Below are 27,334 nucleotides of genomic sequence, written 5' to 3' on the forward strand. Positions count from 1 at the left end.
GGGAAGGAGGCGGAGGAGATGGAGGTGGAAAAGCTGGCGGTAGGGGCGCTGCTTCTGCTCTCGCGGCGCTGGGCCGGGCCAGGCCGGCCTGGAAGAGGGAGGGCACGGCTGGGGCCACGGCCCCGGCCCGGCCCGGCCCGGCCCGGAGCCACCAAGGCCGCAGGAGAGATGGGCACCACCGGCCAGGCGCCCTCTGGGTGTGCGCACACGCGCGCGCGCGTACCCGGGCGCCGCTGCGTCCCCGCCGCCCACCGCACGCCCGCACCCGCTGCTCGGGGCACTGTGCATGTCGGAGGAGCCCGGGTCTAGAGATGAGTGCGAGTTCCCTCCTGGTCTCCCAGGCTCTTGGGCCGCTGGGCGCCCTCCTGGCCGGAGCTCTATCCCCAGCTGGCAGTGATCCCAGAGAAACGGGCACCAGAACTTTGTGGAGTCAGTGCTCCTGAGCAGTGAGGAGTGAGGGTGCCAAGTGCTGTCCTTTGTGACAGCTCCGTGGAAAAGGAGGGAGCTCCCCCCCACTCCCCCGAGTGCACATAATGTGCTGATTGGAGAGGCTGCATCTGAGGACGCTGAGTCTGTCAAGGCAGGTGGGCTTCACTAACAATACACTCCTATTTTTGGCTGAAAGGTAAAGGGCTCTGAGATTCCCAGTCACTGCAGCAGACTGGAGACAGTCCGTAGGTAGGACACTAGGGCTTTCTAGGTGTGCCCCCCTCCCAAAATAATGTGCACTTTTTTGTGTTCCTGTGTATATAGGTATTTGTGGGAAGGGGCGCCATACCTTCTACTAACTTCTTAAAGGGGGCTGGGACCACCCATTACCGGGATGAGAATTCCGTTTATACACTGAACCTCTATTCTGACGTACCCCCTGGAAAGGGTTGGTTAGATGAGGCTTCAGTTTCTCAATTTTCCCACATCCGGGAGTCTATGTGAGATGAGAGTCCAAAAAAAACCTGTGAACATCCTGGTGAGTTTTCTAGAAGACAGGTCATCAGTTCATCTCTTTTGCCTCACATCATTCCTTTCCACTCAATTTACTGACTTTCCTTTAGGTTATGGGGAAGAGAATGGCCAGTGCTAATTGATATAATTTTAATTTGTCCTAAGTAAGATGGGGGAGATTAAGTACAAGTAAAAATCAGAGAGAGGTGGTCCCAGGAATAGTTTCTGGAAGGAAAAATGAAGTGATTCTCTCCACACCATCAAAAAAATGTACTCCAGAGTTCCCTGGTGGCCAAGCAGTTAAGGGTCCCGCATTGTCACGGCTGTGTCTTGGATCCCTGCTGTGGCTATGGTGAAGGTTCAGTCCCTGGCCTCGTCTTCAGCATGCCACAGGCACAGACAAGAAAAAGAAAAAAAAAAAAATGTATTTCCAAGGAGCGAGGATACAAAAGGAGCTTCTCATCCTCTTCTGTTTTTGATCTGGTTTGTGGTTACTCAGGCGTGTCTCTTTATAATAATGCATGAACCTATACACTGATAATCTGTGTGATTTTCTCTCTACGTGTCAATAAAATGTATTTTAGAAGGTTTTTCCTTTGATTTAGATATCCCCTAACCACCACAGCAAATGTCACCTTGATAATTAGTTGGAGTCATTGAGGGGACAAGGAAACCTTGCTCAAAAAATACTTCTTTGTTCGCCATTTGGAAGAAGCTGCCATGTCCACATCCTCATCTTGACTGAGTTTTCCCAGATTTCTTTTAAAGAGGATGTTATGACCAGCCTTGCCATTTCCGCTCAGCCAGTCCACACCTATCAACTAAGAACTGAAAATTAGCTCCTTCTTAGGCACAGCATGGTTCCAACCTCTATCTAAGACTGAATCACAAGTGTCAAAAACTCAAATGGCTGGGGTGGAGGGTGGGGAGTCCAGATTATAATGCAGTGAATGAGGTGGGTAGAATGTAGCCTTGGAGAACTTGGTGAGCCATGGAAGCTGCCTTGGGGATGGGGGTAGGGACAGTGGCCATTTGGCCTAGGGAATTATTGCCTGGCTAGAGTGTGAAAATCGCCCCCACCTCCTTGTGAAGGTTCATTGTTCAGTCACACCTCAGCAGAGCATTTAGACATGCAAGAGGACTCAGAAATCTGGTCCAAATTTGACACTTTATACCATCAAATGGAATTTGACCCAGAAGCCAAGGATGAGTTCCCTGATCAACCCCTGCCCTAGGACAGAGTGTGGTGGAAAGCAGGTTTGGCAGAGGCCGCACTATCTCAAAGCAATCTCAAGTGGTTAAGTATAGTTAGCTCCAATTTACAGACAAAGCAACTGGTTGAGAGAGGTTGTTACTTGCTAAATTCCTCAATCAGTAAAGACAGAAATGACCTCCCTACTACCCAGGGTCTTTATTCCCAGTGACAGGAAGATGCAAGTTCTGCTTATGAGGGTCGGAGTAGTTCAGTGTTGCTGGTTTTTAGAGCTCTGTGTATCCCCTGCCCTTGGGGGTCTCTCTTGGGCCCAGAAGTGGATGCACTTTCAACAAGGTGGAGTGAGAGGCAAAGTCAGGTCATAAAATAAGCCTGGATTTAAATGAGCCTCCGTTGGGAGTTCCTGTCGTGGCGCAGCGGAAGCAAGTCTGACTAGGAACCATGAGGTTGCAGGTTAGATGCCCGGTTAGATCCAATGGGTTGAGGATCCGGTGTTGCCGTGAGCTGTGGTGTAGGTCTCATGCGCAGCTCGGATCTGGCATTGCTCTGGCTCTGGAGTAAGCCAGCAGCTACAGCTCAGATTAGACCCCTAGCCTGGGAACCTCCATATGCCGAGAGTGCAGCGGCCCAGAAAAGACAAAAATAAATAAATAAATGAGCCTCCCTTGGGAAGAAAGAAACCTGAGAGAAAGCACTTTTTTTTTCTTTTTATGGCTGCACCTGTGGCACATGGAAGGTCCCAGGATAGGGGTCGAATCAGAGCTGTAGCTGCCCACCTACGCTTCAGCCCCAGCAACCCAGGATCCAAGCTGTGTCTGTGACCTACACCACAGATCATGGCAAGCCGGGATCCTTAACCCACTGAGCAAGGCCAGGGATGGAATCTGCGTCCTCATGGATGCTAGTCAGATTCGTTAACTGCTGAGCCATGACGGGAATTCTGGGAAAGCATTTATTTATTTATTCATTTATTCTTTTTTTTTTTTTTTTGTCTTTTGTCTTTTTAGGGCCGCACCCACGGCATATGGAGGTTCCCAGGCTAGGGGTCTAATCAGAGCTGTAGCTGCTGGCCTATGCCAAAGCCAGAGCAACGCCAGATCCAAGCCTCGGGATCTGAACTGTATCTGCGACCTACGCCATAGCTTGCAGCAAAGCCAGATCCTTAACCCACTGAGCAAGGCCAGGGATGGAACCCACAACCTCATGGTTCCTAGTTGGATTCGTTTCCGCTGAGCCACGATGGGAACTCCCTATTCATTTATTTATTTATTTTTATTTTTTGCTCTCCGGAAGTTCCCTGGCCAGGGATCAGATCCCAGGGGCGATTTTGAACCATGCCCCTGCAGCCGCAGCAATGCCAGATCCTTAACCCACTGTGCTGGGCAGGCAGGGGAGCGGGGGGGAATAGAACCTGCATCCTAGTGCTCCAGAGACGCTACCTGTTTTGTGCCACAGCGAGAACTCGGAGGGAAAGCATTTAAAGAAAAATTGATGGAAATTGTCACAACATTGTAAAAACTATAATATGAAAAAAATGATAGAGATGGTGCCCTGGATGAAGGCATTTGTTTTTTGCTTTGTGATATTATTATGGCACATTTGTAATTTGTCAAGTATTCTAAAGGTCCCTTCTTAGACTATCTGCTGTCTCAAGCTTTTAGAGCGTAAGACAGAGAAGTTAACCTAAAATCTCCCTACGCTCCTCAGCCCAGCAAGGAAGCCTGGAAGCATGGAGGGCAGAGGAAGGTGGGGGAGGGCTAGGACTTCCGCCCAGCCCTTCGGGCTCTGGTGTAGCACCTGCCGGGCTGACCAGACTTTTCTTTCCCACTTACTGCATCAGGGTAGGTTTCTTCTCTTTTGTACATCTTGTTCTTCCCCTGTTTATGAATGACAGTGTAGACACTGTCATAGACACTACAATTTGATAAAAAAAAAAAAAAACTAAAGAAAACAGACTTAAGAGTTTTTGTAGCAGTTAGCTCAGAGATTGAAAGATCACTGTGTTAGTGCCATTACATTCACTCACCCTGTAACAGATAAAAGATCAGAAAATAGAAGAAGTGGATAAATCCTTCCTCCTCATGCTTCTATAGCTTTTGCTGAAAAGGACAAATTTTCAAGTGTCAAAAATGATCTTAAGGAGTTCTCTTGTGGCACAGCGGATTGAGGATCCAGCATTGTCACTGCTGTGGTTTGGGTTTAATCCCTGGCTCTGGAATTTCTGCAGGTGAGGTAAAAAACAAAAGAACAAAACAAAACAAAAAAACAAACCTTAAAGACATACTGTATCATTTTTTTTACTTGTAATTCTCCAAAATATTATTTCACCTTTTTCTTGCCTTTTCCTTCATCATTCTCTCTCACTCAAATAATGTTTAATCTTAGAAGAATGTGGGCCGAGAAATAAATGCAATTCTTTGAGTCCCTGGTAATTGCCAAGAACTCTCCTATCTCATTGACTCCTCCAAGCAATCTCCTGTGGGTAAGTATTGTTATCTTCATTTTATAGACCAGGAAACTGGAATTCAGAGAGGTTAAGTTACTTGCTGAGTCACGCAATGGATAGATGAGGGAATCAGATTCAGGCCTTGGTCTGGCTGACTGCTAAGCCTGTGTGCTTCCCAACACTAACTTAAGAAAAAATAATTCTAGGCTGGTACAAGCTAACATTGAGACCTGACTTCCAATTTGTATTAACTCATCTAAGGCTCACAATAAACCTAAAAAGTAGGTGCTATTATTATCACCCATGCATTGCCAGTGATGAAAAAGAACTAGAGAGAAGTTAAATAATTTGCGCCCCATTACAGAGTTAATGAGGGGCAGGCTGGGTTTCAAATCTGGGCATCCAGGCTACAGAGAACTGTGTACTCTGAACCACCACTCTGTCTCATGAAAGTGGAAATTAGAAATGTAAAATTACATAAAATGCACACATCCGTGTGTGTGTATGTGAGTGTACACATACACATACTTCCCACTTTACAACCTTCTGACTTGCATTGCCTGGTTTCAATGCCATAATCAAAAGCGATACCTGTTTCCAAACACCCAGTTTGTCTCCACGTGTTGGATTGACAACATCAGTAATGTGCTTATCGTCTGTTTGCACAGCGAAACTATAAATTCCTGAGAGCAGGTACCAGATCTGTCCTGTTCATCACTGATTCCTAGAGCACAGTGGCAGCAAGAGTAGAACTTTCTTAATGACCTTTTGTTGAATGAATGAATGAGGGAAGAAATGAATGATTAAACCAGCAGGGGGATGAATGCATGCTCAAACTGTCAGTAATATTTCTGCAACAACTAATCATTGAAATTCTGCAGTAGCCTTACTCTGCCAAGCTCTAGTCATCCAAGTAATTATTACAATCTTCTCACTGAATCCCATAGGACGAGTGCTTCTTTTTACCTGTTTCATAGATGAGAAACTAAGACCTCCTGGGGTTAAGCGAGCCTCCCAGAGTGAGGGCACCAAAGCAGCAGAGACAGGAGGTCAACACTGGCAATGGGAACCCAAGGTGTGCCTATGTAAGGCTAGGCACACAGTCCCCTGCCTCACTTTGTTCACAGCTCTAGCCCAGAATCTAGCGCAGTGCTTGGTATGTAGTAGATCTCCGTAAATGTATTGAAGGAGAAATTTCCCCAGTCTAAGGCCATATCCCATATCTTTTAATTCACTCATGGAACCATGTATCTTACAAATTCAGCTTGGGTGATCCATGATGTAATCATACTAGATAATAGATTATCAAAGAAGGATTTACTCCTAAAGGTAGGTTCTCCAGTTCAAATGCACCAATGGATCCAATTGCTTCTTGTGAAAATACAGATGCAATTGATGAATGTTATTTTAAAATTATCAGAAGACCATTGAATTGAATCTGTTTATGAAGCAGTGCCAATTTTTAAAAAAATATGCCTCTGCCTAATTGGCTATGTGTATTACCTAACAAAGTTTCAGACATCTTCAAACAATATTTCAGTTCAACATAGTAAGTCTTAGCCTTCTTGCCTTATTCCTTCAGTGATATAGGAGAAAAAGCATGACCTCTACTCTATGTTCAGGGTCATCCAAATTCTGTGGGCAGCGCTGTCCTAACCAAGAAGAATCAAGGTTGATTATTAGGCTAAGGAGAACTTAGAGGCAAGGGACCAGATCTTTTGGCAGCAAACAAGCAAACATGAATCAACCCCCGGATGTACAGCTGGGCAGACAGAGGTATGCCAACAGCCCTAATATCCACGACCAAATCCATCAGTCTGTACATAGAGAAGAGTCATTACATTTCTAAATCTAGAGTGGGATGACCCACAGTGCAAATACTTGGATTGATCGCACAGACTCTGGTACCCACCAAATGATAGCTGAATGAACTCCCAACATCATGGACAGAAATGATTACAGGCATCGCCTTCCATGGAACCTGGATCTGCAGACATCCTTGGAGGCTCGAAGAGGCTGCTTCTGGATATTTCAACACTCCCAGGATCCTCTGTGTCTTGATCATTTCTCTTAGTCACACATAGTCAGGTGTGCTTCTTTTGAGATTGATGAATTTGAATCCATCTTAGAAGAGGCCCTGGAGATTAGCAGGTATAACCTCACATTTGGTCTGGGCTTTTTTTTTTTCTTTCTTTTTTTGGTCTTTCTAGGGACACATCTGTGGCATATGGAAGTTCCAAGGCTGATCAGAGCTGTAGCTGCTGGCCTACGCCACAGCCACATCAACATGGAATCCGAGCCACATCTGCAACCTACACCACAGCTCACAGCAACACTGGATCCTTAACCCACTGAGCGGGGCCAGGGATCAAGCCCGAGTCCTCATGGATAATAGTCGGGTTCGTTACCACTGAGCCATGATGGGAACTCCCTGCTGTAGTACTTAATAAACTAATTTTTCAGGTGAAGAAACAGAGGCTCCAAAAGGTTGAATGATAAGAAGTAGAGAGGAGAGGATAAGAGCATACAGCTTGAAGCCAAGACTAATGATGAGCTCTGTAACCTTGATGAGCTTCCTTCTCCTCTCGGTACCTGTTTTCTCACCTATGAAATTGGGAGAATGACAACCATCTCATATGGTGGTTGAGAAGAATCAGTGAATTAAACCAGATATAGCACTCTGTATAGCCTCACAGGAAATATGTGTTATATAAGTGCTTGTATTCATGAACAGATCAAAGAACTCGACAACAACTAAGAATCTGACCCTACATTTCCTATATGTAGTTAGAAGAGAAAACTTGGGAATTCCCATTGTGGCTCAGCAGGTTAAAAACCCAGCATTGTCTCCCTAAGGATTTGGGTTCAACTCCTGGACTCACTCATGGGGTTAAGGATCTGGTGTTGCTGCAAGCTGCAGTGTAGGTCGCAGATACAGCTCAGATCTGGCATTACATACAGAGGCCTTAGCTGCAGCTCCAATTCGACCCCTAGCCAAGGAACTTCCATATGCCACAGGTGCGGCCCTAAAAAGAAAAAAAAAAAAAAAGAGGAAAACTTGACCTGTGGGCAAATTTACAATGATTATGAATGGTTCTCATATGTAATATCTTTTTAGGATGTCTTGTCAAAACCTGCATCTGAGTTCTTGAAATTCACTCAAAAAGAGTGCCTGTAGTGACAAGTAGGTATGATAACCATCCCAGGAAGTCAACAAAGTCTGAAAATAACCTTTTAACCAAGGAATCTCAGGTGTCTCCCTCACCCCACTTCACACCAATCTTTCTACAACTTGGGTCTGTCTTCTGTCAACAACTGGTCTTAATAAAGTGAAGGACTGGAATTTGGCTTAGATGTAATTCTTGGCAAGTCTGTTATTTCAACTTTTCTTGGGCTGGTCAAGATCATTTTTCAACAGGTTCTGAAACCAACAGTGTTACAGAATACCACTAAAGAGATCAAGAGCGAACATGGCTGTAGGTGGGAGAAGAAACATCTAATGGAACTGCTGTCAAGCTGGTAACTATCATCTACAACATGTTTGATGCACTAAGTTTGACAAATAGAGTATATTTTATGAGATGTTTTCATCTCAGCATTCCCATCATGGATCAGCAGAAACAAATCCAACTATTATCCATGAGGATGCAGGGTCGATCTCTGGCCCTGGTCAGTGGGTTAAGGATCCAGCATTGCTGAGCTGTGGTGTGGTTCACAGATGTGGCTCGGATCCCACATTGCTGTGGCTGTGGGGTAGGCCAGCAGCTGTAGCTAGGATTCAACCCCTAGCCTGGGAACTTCCGTGTGGCCTTAAAAAGCAATAAACAAACAAAAAAGTTCATCTCATGAATACAAAGGCCAAAAACTCAAATCTGTCAGCCTGCAGGGTCTGCTTATGGAAAATGAGCTCTGAGAATCATTTGCACTATAAAATATTCCTCCAACCACACAACTAATAAAATGAACCTCCTAGAGTAAAAAGTAGCATGGAAAATATCCAGCACCTTGAACATGCCTGGCTTAAAGTATCTATCCAAGGAAAAGTAATTGAATAAATCTAATCTCTGCCAATGAAAAAATATCCCACATTAACTTAGATCTTTATTATTCAAGCTATTTGAAGGAAATGTGAAAATTTTCTTATGTAATCAACTCTTTGACTTGAAATGGGTAATAAGGAGCCCAAATAATGAGCTATGATTGCTAGGTAGCACAAAATAGAGATTTCAAAGGAGTTACCATTGGGGCTCAGTGGGTTAAGAACCCAACATAGTGTCTGTGAGGATGCAGGTTTGATCCCTGGCCTCACTCAGCAAGTTAAGGATCTGGCGTTACCACAAGCTGCCATGTAAGTCGTAGATGCAGCTCAGACTCAATGTTGCCCTGGCTGTGGCTCCTTTTCAACCCCTAGCCCAGGAATTTCCACGTGCCATAGATATGGCCTTAAGAAGAAAAAGAAAAAAATAGAGATTTCAAGAAAATAGATGAAGCTTTTAAAATTTAAATCAAAAGGAAGAGAGCAAATATTTTAATCTTTAGCCTTTATTTCATAACCTACCCGTTTCGCATTTGGAATCCTGAAGATTATCAGGGTGACAAAAATGTTTATTTTCCTTTAGAGATCAAGAGAAAACTTTTCCAAAATTATAGATGTTGGGGTGTATGCTTTGTAAAGTAGTCTGGCATTCTCTCAAAAGATTAAAGTTACCACATGACCCAATAATTCCACAAACAGGTACATACCCAAGATAAATGAAAACACATGCCTTTGCAAAAACTGAGTTTTCATACCAGCATTATTCATAATCGACAAAAATAAAAACCATGCAAATGTTCATCAGCTGATCAAAGGATAAATAAAATGTGGTATATCCATACAATGAAATGTTTTTCAGCCATAAAGAAGCCAAGCACAAAAGGCTATGTATTGTATGATTCTTTTATATGAAATGCCCAGAATTGGTTATTCTATAGAGAAAAAACAGTAGATTAATATTGCCTAGGGCTGGCAGGGGTGGTGGTTGGAGGTAGGGTAGAATGGGGGACAAAGTTAATGGGGACTAATGGGTATGAGGTTTCTTTTTAGGGTGATAAAATTCTTTCAAAATTGATTGTGGTGATAGTTTTACAACTCTGTAAGTATAATTTAAAAAATCATTGAATAGTACACTTTTTAAATAAAGTAGTCGTATAGCATATGAATAATATCTCAGTAAGGTTGCTATTAAAAGAAACTGCAGCAGGAGTTCCCTGGTGGCATAGTGATTTAGGAGCTGGCATTGTCACTTCTGTGGATTGGGCCACTGCTGTGGCACAGGTTCAATGCCTGGCCCAGGAACTTCCACATGCTGTGGGAAATAAATAATTTAAACGTAATAAAATAAAATAAACTACAGCAGTTGCAATTTTAGGTCTGCTCATGGTTTTTCAACAGCCCTCCTATAAGTGAAGCAATGAGATACAGGACTTATTTGGGGTAAGACATTCAAAGCCCTCCTAAAAGTACAGCTTATCTAGTAGAGTGATGAGCTGCCTAACATTGTAACAAGGGAGGGGCCAGACATGATCAGCCTGGAGTAGCCATGGCAAAATTGGAACCCCCAGAGAGAGGATTCATTGTTTAATATAAGTTGGGATGTATACCATGCAAAGGACACGGAACAGCAGAGTCTCACATTCTCTCTTTATTCTGCCATGTAAAGATTTTCCTAAACTATCCATGTTGTGGAACAAATGTCAGAGAAGTTGTGTAGAAGCTATCAGTTGTCAATACTAAAAAAATCTACTCCCCAGAGTTCCTGCTGTGGCACAATGGGATTGGCAGTATCTCTGGAGCGCTGGGATGCAGGTTTGATCCCCAGCCCAGGACAGTGGGTTAAAGGATCCTTCTTTGCTGCAGCTGTGGCATAGGTCCCACCTGCAGCTTGGATCTCATCCCTGTCCCAGGAGCTACTTATGCTGTGGGGTGGCCAAAAAAAAAAATGTACTCCAGGAGTTCCCATTGTGACTTAGTGCGTTAAGAACTCAACGTAGTGTCCGTGAGGATGCAGATTCAATCCCTGGCCTCACTCAGTGGGTTAAGGATCTGGTGTTGCCACAAGCTGCAGTGTAGGTCATAGATGTGGATCGGATCTGGTGTTGCCATGGCTGTAGCTGCAGCTCTGATTCAACTCCTAGGCTGGGAACTTCATGTGCCATGGGTGCGGCCATAAAAAAAAAAATGTACCCCTCACTTCTTCACTAAGCTGTAGCCATACTGGACATACTGGACCTCCTAACGTTTTGCAGAGCTCTCCCTCCCTCAGGGCCTTTGTACCTGCTATTCTCCCCATATGAAGTCCTTACTGGTCCCCAGGTCTTCACCCAGTTGGCTCCTCATCAGTCAAGACCCCTGAGCTCCTCCTAGTTAAGACATTCTTACCCCCACCCCCACATAAGTCCTATCTCTCATTGCTTCGCTTTTTTTCCTCCTCGCACCTAGCACTCTCTGAGATTCTCACATGTTTATCAGTTTGTTGTTTGCCTCCCCCAGAGGAAAGCAAGCTCCTGGAGGAAAGGGATCACAATACTGCCCGGGTGCCTACAAGGCTATCCCATAAGCAGCGAGTGCCTGATAAAGATTTACTGAGTAAATGATCTCCACAGGGCAAGTCATAATTAACTCTACAACAACACCGGAAAGGTCAGACTCTGTACCTTAAGATCACAGCTCAGACAGGAGTCCAGAGACACTGACACTACTTCAGAGAACAGTCTGTAGCCACCTCCAGGCTGAAAGGGCAACCGGTCCAGACCAAAACCCCAGTTGGCCACCCAAGGCTTCCCAGCCTCCGGCAGTAATCTTCTCACATCATGGTCACAGGTCAGGTGGCAGATCAGCTCTGGGGCCTTTCCTGTGGGTTTATAAATAAGTCTGGGCTCATGGCTGATCCCAGAGTGGCCTACATGGCACCTTGCCTTCAGCTTGCTCAGTTAGTAGGGCCGCTTACAGGAAGAGCAGTAAACAATAGCCATGCAGAGAGCAACCCGGAACAGCAGCCTGCCTCTGTGTGGTCACACACCCGCCACACGCTGAAGAGCCTCTCACAAACCTTGACCCTGGTCCCTACAGAAGCACTTCATCCCAGTCATGTCCCGAAGTTAGGAACTGTCCATTCTAACTCAGAAGGGCTATCTGGCTAAATTTTCTGGTAAGTCATATCATTCAAGTGAACACTTAAAGAATCACTAATGCTTCATAAGCTGTAGAGTACTTGTCACTCAATTCCAGGAAAAAAAGTGCTTCCCTAACCCAGGCTGCATATGTATACATATGCCATGGATATTGTCACTGTTCATGAATATGATCCTTTTCCAATCCTACAGAATAGGATCCCAGGTCCCTTACCTCACAGAGCTACTCTTGTTTTCTTCTTCTTCTTCTCCTTCTTTTTCTTCTTCTTCTTTGTCTGTGCCCTCAGCATGCGGATGTTCCCAGGCCAGGAATCGAACCTGCACCTCAGCAGCAACCTGAGCCACAGCAGTGACAATGCTGGATCCTTAACCCACAGAGCCACCAGAGAACTCCTACTCATGTTTTCTTTTTCTTTTCTTTTTTAATAGGGCCATGCCTGAGGCATATGGAAGTTCCCAGGCTAGGGGTCAAATCAGAGCTACAGCTGCTGGCTTACACCACAGCCAGAGCAACACAGGATCCAGGCTGCATCTTTGACTTACACCATAGCTTAGGGCAATACCGGATCCCCAGCCCACTGAGCGAGGCCAGGGATCAAACCCGCATTCTCATGGATACTAGTTGGATTCATTTCCACAGCACCACAACAGAAACTCCCTACTCATGTCTTATTGATGTTTATAACAATGTCTTAAATTTATAGGACTCCTGGAAGTTCCCTGGTGGCACATTGGTTTAAGGATCCTGTGTTGTCACTGCCAAGGCTCAGGTCAGTGTACTGAGACAGGTTCAATCCCTGTCCCCAGGAACTTCTTCATGCCAAAGTTGTGGCCAAAAGAAATTAAACATTAAAAAAATTGGAGTTCCTATTGTGGCTCAGTGGGTTAAGGACCTGATACAATATCCATGAGGTTGCAGGTTCGGTTCCTGGCCATGCTCAGTGAGTTAAAGATCCAGCATTGCTGAAAGCTGTGGCATTGCTGTGCTGCTATGGCTGTGGAATACGCCAGCAGGTGCAGATTGGATTCAACTCCTAGTCCAGGAACTTCCATATGCTACAAGTGTGACCATAAAAAGAAAAAAAAAAGATTTATAGAACTCTTTTCTGTTATATATCTTCATAGAAGTATCAGTCCAGTTCATTGAATAGTCACGGTGTTTCTACATGATGTGCAAAGTGGGTGGTATTAATCCCACTTTGGGGTTTTTTTCTTGGTTCTAGCAGAGGAAGAGCATGAGTCCTAAAGAGGTTAAGCAACTTACCCTGAGGTCACATAATTGTTCAGAGGCCAGACAGTAGGAACACTTAGTCCATGAGCTGCCCTGCACATCAGTTTCTCAAACTGCAGAGTGAACATGAATCACCGGGGATCGGGTTACAGTGCAGGTTCTGAATTCAACAGGTCTGGAAGGAGCCTGGATTCTATGTTTCCCAAACTCCCAGAAGTTGCTGCTACGGGATGTCCTCAGAACTTCTTTCACCCCACCCTTCATACACCCTGGGCATGTCCATCCTGCTACCAGCTCCACAGCATTCCGTCATTCTCCCCCACTAACCCATGAACTCCAGGAGAGCAGGACATGGGTTTTACTCACCACTTTGAACTGGCCGCAAAAAGGAACTGTTTGGAGAGTGAAGGAAAAGTGACCTCTTTCCAACTACAGAGCCACAACCATCGCACATGAAGCCTCTGATTTCTTATTGAAAAAAGATATTTGTCAAGTATCCTTGTTGTCTGGAGTCATGTTATCTAATTGTCCCTTTTGGGTCCCCAAATGACATAAGCAAATTAAATCCTGGTAGGGTCAACCGGTTTATACCTATGTTTGCTGCAGACTCTGCCTGGGTTCAGTGAGTCTCAATCACATCCTTGGGGCAATGGGATGGGTTAATGCGAGGTCATTTTAAGGGCAAAGGGGAAGCATAGAACAGGCAGGGTGATTGAGGCTGCAAATAGCCTGAAGTGAGCCACTCTGACCCATTCCTGATGAGGATGCTGCCAACATACTGTCCGTCTCAATGGAGATGGACTGTGCATTTTCCGTAAGCCAGGCACTCAGCTAAGCACTGTGCACCCATCATCTCATGTCATCCTCTCAACAAACCCATGACAAAAGCACTTATTTTACAGGTAAGGAAGCAGACAATGATTAAACCATAAGGGATGAAGCCATGATCTGGACCCAGGCAGTTCCACTTCAGCGTCAGTGCTTCTCACCACCTTGTCAACTGCCTGGAAGCATCCAGAGAAAAGAAACAATCGCCCAGGACTGGGGATGTCTTGACTCCCCTGCCAGCAATCTGATCCTAGGCTCCGACAAACCCCAAACAGAGCAGGGTGAGGAGAACCACAAAACATCCCTATAATATCCAAAAGGAAGGACGCAACAATACAGTATAGGGGAAAAAAGGATTTTTCTGTTACAGCAAAGGTGCACATAGTTTGACTCCATTTGGCTTATGGTTAAATATACAACACCGCTGCAAGGTTAAGGAAGAGTCAGTGAAGTAATAAGTTTCAAAGGTCCCAGATTCCTTTCACACCTCATTAGGTCTCTTATGAAACCTTGCATTAATGACTGGGCCAAATCGCAAAGATGGTCATCACATGGAAGAGATCAGAATTTTGTGAAGCATGTGTGTCCAATGTGAAAAATCAAAAAGTCTAAAGGACAGAGGGAACTTGTTTTTCAAGGTCTTAAAGAGCAGAAGTTCAACAGTTATATTTTAACACAGTCAGAACATGGGGTCGGGGAAGAGAATGCATTGTCAAATTGGATATGAGAACATGGTAAATCTAACCTCTTTTTTTGATACAAGATTTGTATATGTGGAATAACAAAACGAATCAGAGCAATACTAAAATACAGCCATGGGTCTTGAATGAAACATTATCGTGGAAGTTGCCTGTGGCATAGCAGGTTAAGAGTTGCCCAAAAAGTGAGTTCCCTTCATGGCTCAGTGGTTAACAAACCTGACTAGGATCCATGAGGATGCAGGTTCTATCCCTGGCCTCGCTTAGTGGGTTAAGGATCCAGCGTTGCGGTGAGCTGTAGTGTAGGTCACAAACGCGACTCATATCTGGCACTGCTGTGGCTGTGGTGTAGGTCGGCAGCTACAGCTCCCATTCGACTCCTAGCCTGGGAGCTACCATATGCTGAGGGTGCAGCCCCAGGGGAAAAAAAAAAAAAAAGAATTGTCCAAAAAAAAAAAAAAAACTGCTGTGAAAGAACTTGGGTTCGACAGATCAGTTTTTAATCACCCTTGTTTTATTGTAATTATTTTTCTTTGGAAGCAACATGATATAAGGGATTCTGAAGGCCCAAGACCTGGATCTGCCACTTCCTAGTTAGGGTCTCAAGCTTAGCATAATTCTCCTAGGACTCAGTGTCTTCATCTGTGAAATGGGGACAGCTAACACCTGTCTCCTAGGATTCCATGAGTCTTACATCAAGTGACATACTATGACTGTTAAGTCCCAACTAGAAAGTCAACACAGGTTGTACCATTTTCTTTCCTCTCTTATAAGTTCTATTTTCCTAAAAGAATCTCTTTTAGGTATTTCCATTCCTAACTTTATTTTTTTGTGGATAGAAGCATAAAATTGTTGAGGATTAAGGAAAACAATCTACATTTTTCTTCTAAAGTAAAATATATATATATATATACTTACACCCAGATGAAATGTATATATAAGAAAGTGAGTGTAAACTATTAGTATATCATATGGAAAGATTATTGTATGTTAAGCTGAGTGTGTTAAAAATAGACCATATAAAATTTCACACAGGCATACATCCTTAAAAAAGCAACTTCACTCATAATTATACCTGCAAATTTTAGTCAGTCTACCAACCAACAATCCTGTTAGAAAGTGAGTGGCTTTAGGAAGTTGCCTTGTGGTGCAGCAGGTTAAGGATCTGGCATTGCTTCAGCAGTGGCCCAGGCCACAACTATGGTACAGGTTAAATCTGGGAACTTCCACATGCTGCAGGTGCCCATCCTCCCCCCTACACAAAAAAAAATCAAGAAGATTTATGACTCAGTAATGTAGATTTGGGGGAAAAAAATTTTCCACTTTAACTTATGCGAATGTTTTAGAAACCATAAGGTACTAAATAATAGACAATATTGATTTTTATTGTAGTGTCCTGTTTGCTTCTTGAATAATTGGAGATATCCTCAAAAATCACTAAACATATTAAATTACAAAAATTTATTCACAGGAGTTCAATATGAAATTCACATGTAAAGTAAGGGAAGTCAGTTTTCTAAGATGTTATAACAACATACATTATAGACAGAAAGTCAACAAAGATTACAAACAAAATTTTTAGAAGTCTTCCCACAATTTCATCTTCCAGACTTGTGGGGGTAGTAGTAGAAATGAGCATCCAGTTTTTACACGTCATAGCCAAAATTCTCCTGCTCCCTAGGAGGGGGGGGAAAGAGAAAATACCCTTAAATTAACATATTTATAATCCTGATTCTTTAAACTCGATCTAATATTTGCCTTGTAAAGAAATAGTGATGAAGAGATGTCTTTCAACCAGGACTCACATAGTTGCAAGCAATAAATCAACTAAAATATTTTTTCTTCTAATGAATGAAAACATTTCACTCACTCATTTTGACCACTTTATGTTATAATTATAGATTTTTCTACATGCCAAATTTACTTTTCTTTAAAAAAGAAAAGAAAGAAAAAAAAAAAAAAGCTCAAGGAATGTCAGGATTACCATTCTCTTTATTTAATCAATTTTTTTTTTTTTTTTTTTTTTTTTTTTTAAGGGCTGCACCCGTGGCGTACGGAGATTCCCAGACTAGGGGTCGAATCAGAGCTGTAGCCACTGACCTACGCCACAGCCACAGCAATGCAGGATCCGAGCCATGTCTGCCACCTACACCACAGCTCACAGCAACACCAGATCCTTAACCCACTGAGCAAGGCCAGAGATCAAACCTGCATCCTTGAGGATACTAGTCAGATTCATTTCTGCTGAGCCATGATGGGAACTCCATCAATAATTAATTTTTGAAGTCTTATCTGCAAAGTTATTTACAATGATTTTTATAACATAAATGAAAGTACCATTTTTCTAACCTGTACAGTCAGTATTACCAGGAAATGAGAATTTGAAGGCATGGGAAAAGGCTAGTAACATTCCTACTTTTTTTAATTAAACAACAAAAGATCTTTCTCATTTCCTCAATCTTTCCTCAGAATCCTTTTTCACATATTTGGGTCACTTAATAAGACATTAAATATTTTAATTTTTTCCACACTTCTGTGTTAATCAAGTAGTTTTTTAAAAATAGCTGGTATTTCTTTTGGAGTTCCCGTCGTGGCGCAGTGGTTCACGAGTCCGACTAGGAACCATGAGGTTGCGGGTTCGGTCCCTGCCCTTGCTCAGTGGGTTAACGATCCGGCGTTGCCATGAGCTGTGGTGTAGGTTGCAAATGCGGCTCGGATCCCGCGTTGCTGTGGCTCTGGTGTAGGCCGGTGGCTACAGCTCCGATTGGACCCCTAGCCTGGGAATCTCCATATGCCGTGGGAGCGGCCCAAGAAATAGCAAAAAGACCAAGAAAAAAAAAAAAGCTGGTATTTTTTAAAGTGCAATGGAATTTTAAAAGATATTTATTTGTGGTCTGTTTAGCACACTGTCAGAGCATTTTACTGAACGTCTGTCAGGTAAGGAATTAGAACCATTTTAACTCCTTTTTCCAGGAATGTAAAGCCAAATGAGTTAATTTTCAAAGTCTTCCATTCAAGTCCCTTATACTCAACTTATACTCAATTTAAGCACTGATACTTTTAAAAAGTGGCAATATGAGGGGTAAGAAGATATTTTCTGCTATTTTTCATTCAAAAACCAAAAAGGCAGGTTGAGTTTTAAGAAAGAAGAAGAAAGAGAGAGGGGGAGACAGATGAGATTTATGCAAGGATCAACTCCTACTTTTAGCAATTTTCATGAATTTCTGCAATAAGTAACCCCCTTTCTAAAGGAACAACCACGTTCCTAAAGGAGAGAATAACATGCCCCAAGTTACACAGCAATCACTAGCAAAGTGAACACCTAGGATTTCCCCACATTCAACAATTCTTTATGCCTATGTTTGAGAAACAAGGAGTAAGAATAACACATGGCTTTGCAAAGTGATTTTCCTTGCCTCCTGTGGCCTCAGCCTTCAGCTTGCATTTCTCCAGTCTGTGCTCTGAGCGATACCTTCCATTTTTTCCAACAAGGTGAGAGAGACTGAAATAGGAAGCAAGGAAAAGACAACTGGGGTGGGGGGGAGTGGCTTGGAAGAATGAGCAGAAACCCATTTCTCACCTGACTTAATCCCAGGCAGTGGTAAATCACGCTGCTCCTTGGTTTTCTCTCTGGCTGCTCTTGCTAGAACAAAGTGCATGCAGTACAGGTGGTCTCTTAGCAACCTTGGTTCCTGTGTCAAAGCACATTAAAAGCTTTTATTGGATGGTGAGGTGGTCTGTGAAGTGGATGGACAGGGAGCCTGCATGGAGAAACTCTAAAATGAGTCTCAAAGAAGTCAGCAAGGAGATGTTAAGGAGTGGAGTTTGGAAAATGTGACATGTTGATTTCAGTTTATCATAGAATTGGAGAGCTGTAAATGAGACTTTTAACAGAAAGTTTAAACTGAATGCTAGAATTTTCCTGGTGAAGCAAACATTTACCATGCTCTTAAAACCACCGTTCTCAGGGAATGAGGGGATGGAAGAGATGTTGTTTAAAGGGTTACACACTTGCAACTAGTAGATAAGTAAGTTCTGGAGACCTAATACACAGTACAGTGAGTAAAGACATAAGAGTGTATTATAAACATTAAACTTGCTAGGAGACTAGATTTAAGTTGTTTCCAGCACTAGAAGAAATGATCATCATGCAATGCAATAGAGGTGTTAGCTAACACCCACTATGGCAACCATATTGCAGTAGAAATATATCAAATCTGTGTGTTGTACACCTTAAATTTACACAATGTTGTACGTCAAATATAACTCAATAAAAAATTTCCTAAAATTAAATATATTTGCTTCGATATCTTCCATGATACAACTAACCAACATAATTTCTCTATGTAAAAGACCATAATTCATGAGGTTTTTATATCAGCTATAAATTCTGTAAGTTTTAAGATTTTGTATCACTTTTACAAATTAGAAAGTAGAGGAGTGAATTTATTACAGAAGACAGGCTATAAAAATCAGCCACAAATGAAAGACTGCTTACCCCACAAAATGATGGTTATTACCACTATGAAATAATAGAAACGCTACTTTGAAACTATGCTACAATATTTAGTCATGATTAAAACCCACACCTTATGGCCACCAATTACATATGGGTAATATACCCTAAAGAAAAGCATGGATAACCACACCAGGACACATATCCAAACACTAATTTTAACTTCCTCAACTTAGAAATAAGCCAAGTGTCCATTAGCAAATAGATAAATCCACATAATGAAATATTACACAATAATGAAAATTAAGTTAGCTACATACAAAAACAGTGGTAAATTTCATAAACATAATATTGAGATTGTAAAAAGCAAGGCACAAAATAAGACACACAGTGCAAGTATATTTATATAAAGTAGGAAAACAGAGTTAAAAATACTTGGTTTGGGGTACCTGTATGGGTGGCAATGTTGTAGATGGTTAATTTATCAAGAAAAGCGAAGTATTGGCTTCTATAAAATTAGGATAGTGGTGACATTAGGGAGAGAAAGGGAAGGGATAAATGGGGATGGGGAGCTTCCAGCAATATTTCATGTCTTGCCCTGGGTGGTGGTTACATTAGCAATCACTTTGTAACTACTTGCTAAATCACACAGGGACATTTTATGTGCTTTTCTATATGTATATTAGCCCTTACAACTGAAATATTTAAAAAAAGAAAATAGAATTACCTACAAATGTTAATAATGATCATAGCAGTCAAGTTTGGATGAAGGACTCTATGTAATTTTTTTTTCCCTTGCTTTTTCCATTTCTCCTGTTTCATTTAAAAGGATGATGCTTATGCTCTATTCACAATGGCCAAGACATGGAAACAACCTAGATGTCCATCAACAAAGAAATGGATTAAGATGATGTGGTGCAGGAGGCGGAGCAAGATGGTGGAGGAGTAAGATGTCGTGCTCACCTTCTCCCACAAATACATCAAAAAAACACATCTATGTGTAAAACTACTCACACAGAACATCAACTGAATGCTGGCAGAACTTAAACCTCCAAAAAGGGCAAGAAACTTGACATAACGGAGTACAACAAAAGAAAAAAAGAGAGGGAAAAGGAATTAGGATGGGACTAGCATTCCCAAGAGGGAGCTGTGAAAGAGAAAAGGAACCCACATCCTGGGAAGCCACCTAACTGACAGAAAGATCAGCCAAGTCGGCAGGACCTCAAAGCTGCTGAGAAAAGCACAGCAGCTGGACTGAGAACAGCAAAGCAGAGTGAGAGCCACACAGGTCATCTGAACCACTGGCCCGGACACCACAACCTGAGATACTTGGGCAGGGCTGTGCACTGAGACTCAGGCTCCAGAGGTCTTGCTGCTGTTGCGAGCCCAATGACCAAGCACTAACTGCTGGCCCTACCCATTGCCTCCTTCTCCCTGAAAACACACTGAGCATCCTGGGAATAGCAGCCTGCTCATACCAAAAAAAGAGACAGCAAATATTCAAACTCTCACACCAAAAATAAATAGTAAACCCCTCAAAAATACAAAGAGGTATTCTTGCATAGAAGTAGCCTTACAAGACTACAGTTTTTGCTTCCTGAAACTCACTGAAAAAGAAAAACACAAGCAAGATGAAGAAGCTCAGAAACCATTCCCAGTTAAAGGAACAATAGAATTCACCTAAAGCAGTCAGCAATGAAACAGACCTCTGCAGTCTGACAGACCTTGAATTCAAAAGGGAGATAGTGAAAATACTGAAGGAATTAAGAGAGGATATGAACAGCAATGCAGATTCCTTTAGAAAGGAACTAGAAAATATAAGGAGGAGCCAAGAAAACCTAGAAAATTCATTTGCAGAGATACAAACTGAGTTAAAGGCAATAAAGAATGGAATGAATGATGCAGAGGAACAAACTAGTGACGTGGAAGATAGAATAATGGAAATCACGCAATCAGGACAGCAGACAGAAAACCAAATGAAAAAACATGAAAGCAACATAAGAGATCCATGGGATAATACAAAGTGGGCCAATCTACACATAATAGGAATTCCAGGAGAAGAAAAAGAAAAGGGGGTTGAAATTACATTTGAAGAAATTATGGCTGAAAACTTTCCAAATCTAAATGATACTGATATCAAGAAACAGGAGGCACAGAGAGCCCCAAACAAGCTGAACCCAAACAGGCCCACACCAAGACATATTATAATAAAAACGGCAAAAGTTAAAGATAAAGAGAGGATTCTAAAGGCAGCGAGAGAAAAGCAAAGCATTAATTATAAGGGAATCCCCATAAGGCTATTGGCTTATTTCTCTACAGAAACACTACAGGCCAGAAGGGAGTGGCAAGATATATAAGTGCTGAAAGGAAAAAATTTGCAACCTAGAATACTCTATCCAGCAAGAATATCATTTAAAATAGAAGGGGAAATAAAGAATTTCTCCAACAAACAAAAGCTAAAAGAGTACAGCAATACTAAACCCGTTCTAAAAGAAATACTGAAAGGGCTTCTCTAAATTAAAAAAAAAAGAGAGAGAGAAAAAAGAAAAAAAAGAAGAATTAGGATGGAGGAAACCACAGCTAGAAAGCAGTCACTTAAATAAGCCAGCATACAGATCTAAACATGAAGATGTTAAAAAAAAATACATCAAAATCATAAAATGTGGGGAAGGAAAGTAAGAAAATATAGAGTCTTTTTTTATTTTAATGATGTGTTTGAGTCTATATGACTATCAGGCAAAAGCAAGTAGATATAGGAAGGGGTTAATGTACTTAAAAAACAAGGCAACCACAAATCAAAACCAAACATTACATTCACAAAAACTAAAAAGAAAAGTACACAAGCATAAAATAAATGGAAATAATCAAACAACAACAAAAAAAAGGAGAAACACAGAATCGATTGGAAAACAAGGTTTAAAATGGCAATAAATACATATCTATCAATAATCATCTTAAATGTCAATCTACTGAATGCTCCAATCAAAAGACACAGAGTAGCAGATTGGATAAAAAAGCAAAAACCTTCCATCTGCTATCTACAAGAAACTCACCTTAGGGCAAAGGACACATATAGATTGAAAGTGAGGGGATGGGACAAGATATTTCATGCCAATGGACAAGATGGAAAGCAGGAGTTTCAATACTCATATCAGACAAAATAGACTTTAAAACGAAGTCCGCAAAGGAAGACAAAGAAGGACACTATTTAATTGTTAAAGCATCCAGTCAAGAAGAGGATATTACAGTTGTCAATATATATGTCCCTAATATAGGAGCACCCAGACAAATACTAACAGACATAAAAGGAGAAATCGATGGGAATACAATCAGAGTAGGAGACTTTAACACCCCACTCACATCAATGGACAGATCCTCTAGACAGAAAACCAATAAGGCAACAGAGATCCTAAAGGACACAATAGAAAAGTTAGACTTAATCAACATTTTCAGGACATTACATCCAAAAAAATAAGAATATACATTCTTCTAAAGTGCACATGGAACATTCTCAAGAATTGATCACATACTGGGGCACAAAGCTAACCTTGACAAATTTAAGAATATAGAAATTATTTCAAGTATCTTCTCTGACAACAATGGCATGAAACTAGAAATCAACCACAGGAAAGGAAATGAGAAAAAACTTAGTACATGGAGACTAAACAACATGCTACTAAAAAACCCATGGGACAATGTGGAAATCAAGAAGGAAATTAAAAAATACCTTGAGACAAATGATAATGAAGACACAACCACTCAAAAAAGGAGAAAAATCTCAAATCGACAACTAACCCACCAGCTAAAAAGAACAAACAAAACCAAAAGTCAGCAGAAGGAAGGAAATCATAAAGACCAAAGAGGAATTCAATAAAATAGAGATTCAAAAAACAATAGAAGAAATAAATAAAACCAAGAGCTGGTTCTTTAAAAAGGTAAACAAAATTGACAAACCTCTGGCTAAACTCACCAAGAGGAAAGAAAAACCCAAATAAACAAATAGGAAATGAAAATGGAGAAGTCACAGCTGATACTACAGAAATACAAAAAAAACCACGAGAGAACACTATGAACAAATGTATGGCAACAAATTGGACAACGTAGAAGAAATGGATAATGTTCTAGAGACTTACAGCCTGTCAAAACTGAATCAAAAAGAAATGGATCAACTGAACAGACCAATCACTAGAAATGAAATTGAATATGTCATAAAAATACACCCTACAAATAAAAGTCCAGGACCACATGGTTTCACAGGTGAATTCTACCAAACATACAAAGAGAAGCTTATACCCATCCTCCTTAAACTTTTTCAAAAGGTTGAAGAAGGTACACACCCAAAGACATTCTAATTCCAAAACCAGATAAAGACACCACCAAAAAAGGCCAATATCTTTGATGAATATAGATGCAAAAATTCTCAACAAAATTTTAGCCAACTGAATCCAACAACATATAAAAAAGATTGTATACTACAACCAGCTGGGATTCATCCCAGGTGCACAAGGATGGTTCAACATACAGAAATCAATCAATGTCATACACCACATTAACAAAAGAAAAGTCAAAAACCACATGATCATCTCAATAGGTGCATAAAAATCATCTGACAAAGTACAACATCCCTTCATGATCAAAACTCTTACCAAAGTGGGTATAGAGGGAACATACCTTAACATAATAAAAGCCACTTACAACAAACCCACAGCAAATATAATACTCAATGGAGAAAAGCTGAAAGCTTTGCACTAAAATCTGAAACAAGATAAGGATGCCCACTCTCACCACTATTATTCAACATAGTAGTGGAAATCCTAGCTGCAGCAATCAGACAAACAAAAGAAATAAAAGGCATCCAAATGGGAAGAGAAGAGGTAAAACTGTCACTGTATGCAGATGACATGATGCTATATGTAGAAAACCCTAAGGACTCAACCCATAAACTACTGGAACTGATAAATTAATACAGCAAAGTAGCAGGATGTAAGATTAACATTCAGAAATGAGTCTCATTTCTGTATACTAATAATTAAATATTAGAAAAGGAATATAAAAATACAATACCTTTTAAAATTGCTCCTCAAAAAATCAAATACCTGGGAATACACCTGACCAAGGAGAAATATTCCTTGTAAAGGACTTATATGCCAAGAACTATAAAACATTAATCAAGGAAATTAAAGAAGATGTAAAGAAATGGAAAGATATTCCATGCTCCTGGGTTGGAAAAATTAATATGGTAAAAATGGCCATACTACCAAAGCAATCTACAGATTCAATGCAATCCCTACCAAATTACCCATGACATTTTTTATAGAACTAGACCAAACAATCCAGAAATTTACATGGAACCACAAAAGACCCAGAATTGCCAAAGCAATGCTGAGAAACAAAACCCAAACAGGAGGCATAACTCTCCCAGACTTCAGGAAATACTACAAAGCCACAGTCATCAAGACAGTATATTGCTGGTACCAAAACAGACATAGAGACCAACAGAACAGAATAAAGAATCCAGCAATAAACCCAGACACCTATGGTCAATTAATCTTTGACAAAGGTGGCAAGAACATAAAATGGGGAAAAGACAGTCTTTTCAGCAAGTCTTGCTGGGAAACCTGGACAGCTGCATGCAAATCAATGAAACTAGAACACACCCTCACACCATGCACAAAAATAAACTCAAAATGGCTGAAACACTTATATTTAAGACAAGACCAGAGAGGATTAAGATGGCAGAATAGAAGGACTGGAGCTCAACTTCTCTCCTAAAAGCGACAAAATTCACAACTAAAGGCTGAGCAATCTCCACCCAAATGGACCAGAAACCTTAAAAAAGATACCCTACTCCAGAAGAAAAAGAGGAGGTCACATCAAGAGGTAGGAGGGGCAATTTCACGATATAAACAATCCCATACCTCCCAGGCAGGAAGCTCCACAGACTGAAAACTAATTGGTTCACAGAGACTCACCTACAGGAGTGAGAGTTCCAAGCCTCACATCAAACCCTCATGTGCAGGGATCTGGCACTGGGAAAAAGAGCCCCTGGAGCATCTGGCATTGAAGGCCAGTGAGGCTTGTGCACAGGAACTCCACAGGACTGGGGGAAATGGAAACCCCATTCTTAAAAGGCACACACAGACTTTTCACGTGTACTAGGTCCCAGGGCAGAGCAAGGTCTCCATAGGAATCTGGGTCAAACCTGACTGCAGCTCTTGGAGGACATCTTGGGAACACTGGGGTGAATGTGGCTTGTTGTGAGGGACGAACATTGAAAGCAAAGCTTTCAGGAATATTCAGCAGCATGCCTTTTCTGGAGGTGGCCATTTTGGGAAAATCTGGCCCCACCCATCAGTCAGGCTGAGAAGCCCCTGGACAAACAACAATCCAGGTGGGATCACAGCCCCACCCCTCAGTAAACAGACTACCTAAAGACCCCTCAGGCACACAGCTGCCTCTAATCCCATCCAGAGACTAAGCCCCACCCACCAGAGGGATTAGAATCAGCTCCACCTACCAGTGGGCAGGCATCAGCCCCTCCCATCAGAGGGCCTACAGCAAGCCCCCCATACAGACTTCAGCCACAGTGGGACAGACAACTCTATTACCTGTAAAAAGGTCACTACACCAAAAACCTATAAAAATGAAAAGACAGAGAACTATAACTCAGATGAGGGAGAAAGGAAAAACCCCAGAAAAATCAGCTAAGCAAGGAGGAGATTCTCAGCCTCCAGGAATAAGACTTTAGACTGTTGATGCTGAAGATGATGCAAGACATTGGACATAAACTGGAGGCAAAGATAGATAACTTACAGGAAACACTGACCAAAGAGATACAAGATATAAAAATTAAACAAGAAGAGATGCAAAATACAATCACTGAAATAAAAAATTCACTAGAAGCAGCTAACAGCAGAATACAGGAGACAGAAGAACGAATAAGCAAGGTGGAGGACAAATTAGTGGAAAATACTAATGCAGAACAGAAAAGACAAAGATTGAAAACAAATGAAGAGAGTCTCAGAGAACTCTGGGACAACGTTAAATGCACCAATATCCGAATTATAGAGGTTCCAGGGGGAGAAGAGAGAGAGAAGGGGACAAAAAAAATATTCCAAGAGACAATAGCCGAAAACTTACCTAAAATGGGAAAGGAACCACTCACTCAAATCCAGGAAGCACAACGAGTACCATATAAAATAAACCCAAGGAGGAACACCCTGAGACACACATTAATCAAACTGACCAAAATTAAAGACAAAGAGAAAATCTTGAAAGCAGCTAGGGAATAAAAACAAGTAACATACAAGGGAACCCCAATAAGGTTATCAACAGATTTTTTCAGCAGAAACTCTGCAGGCCAGAAGGAAGTGGCATGATATACTTAACATGAGGAAAGGAAAAACCTCCAACCAAGATTATTCAACCCAGCAAGGCTCTTATTCAGATTTGAAGGAGGAATCAAAACCTTCACAGATAAGCAAAAGTGGAGAGAATTCAGCAACACTAAACCAGCCTTACAACAAATACTAAAGGAACTTCTCTAGGCAGAAAAGAAAAGGCCGCAATCAGAAATAAAAATACCACAAATGACAAGGCTCACCAGTAAAGGTATATATACAGTAAAGATATGAAATCATCCATGCACAATTATACCACCAAAATCAGAAATCATGAGAAGAGGTGGATACAAATGCAGGACACTGGAGATGAACTTGCAATTAAGAGAACAACTTAAAACAATCTCATATACATATAGACTCATATTAAACCAAAAATCTATAATTGATACACAAACAAGGAATCTCTGGAGAAGAAATACATCTCATAGTAAATAAGTGCATAATCCACCATGTGGGGGGGTCATTTGACATCATTCTTGGAATGCTGAAGTCTCCTTAGATCTGATTCTGATTTCCTCTCCATCAAAGAATTTATGATAATTATAATTAAATAATGCAACTGTACAATTAAAAAATACAGTTCTACAATTGTATTATTAATAACCATTTCTCTCCATGGTACAATGTAAGGTCTATAATGTCTTGTTTATCACACCACCTAGAATGGCATAATGCCTATATTGAAGAATCAATAAGATGTACAAATTGCAAGGACATATTTATATAGTTACACTGTTTCTTAACTAATTTATGCATTTTATATTTTACTTATTTTCAGAGGGTGTATTATTTTTGTTATTCTTACCAGTTATGTTATTCTTTTTATTATGCTATATAAAATATTTAATGGTATATAAGGCTTTCTTTATAAATTTTAGTTGCATAATATACACAATTTTAATATAATGCTAATTTTTAAAGAAAAATTGAAATGTAATAGATAA

At 41.3% G+C, this 27,334-nt stretch overlaps 1 protein-coding gene across 5 annotated transcripts in view; it reads right to left on the reverse strand.

Moving 5' to 3' along the window:
- Window positions 1-15,965: 15,965 nt before the first annotated feature.
- MRLN (myoregulin) overlaps window positions 15,966-27,334 on the reverse strand; it is a 28,062-nt gene continuing 16,693 nt past the window's right edge. The window contains exons 2-3 of one of the 5 annotated variants that reach the window (XM_021072068.2): window positions 18,112-18,223; window positions 15,966-16,208 (exon numbers count right to left, since the gene is read on the reverse strand). In XM_021072068.2, coding sequence (XP_020927727.1) covers window positions 16,048-16,208; window positions 18,112-18,190 — 240 coding nt within the window. In that variant the 5' untranslated portion in view covers window positions 18,191-18,223 and the 3' untranslated portion in view covers window positions 15,966-16,047. 5 annotated transcript variants of the gene reach the window in all.

Source organism: Sus scrofa, chromosome 14 (assembly GCF_054392235.1).
Source record: "Sus scrofa isolate SSC_HxYL_T2T_F1_AM1 chromosome 14, Sscrofa_HxYL_maternal_Yorkshire_Landrace_v2.0, whole genome shotgun sequence".
NCBI lineage: Eukaryota > Metazoa > Chordata > Mammalia > Artiodactyla > Suidae > Sus > Sus scrofa.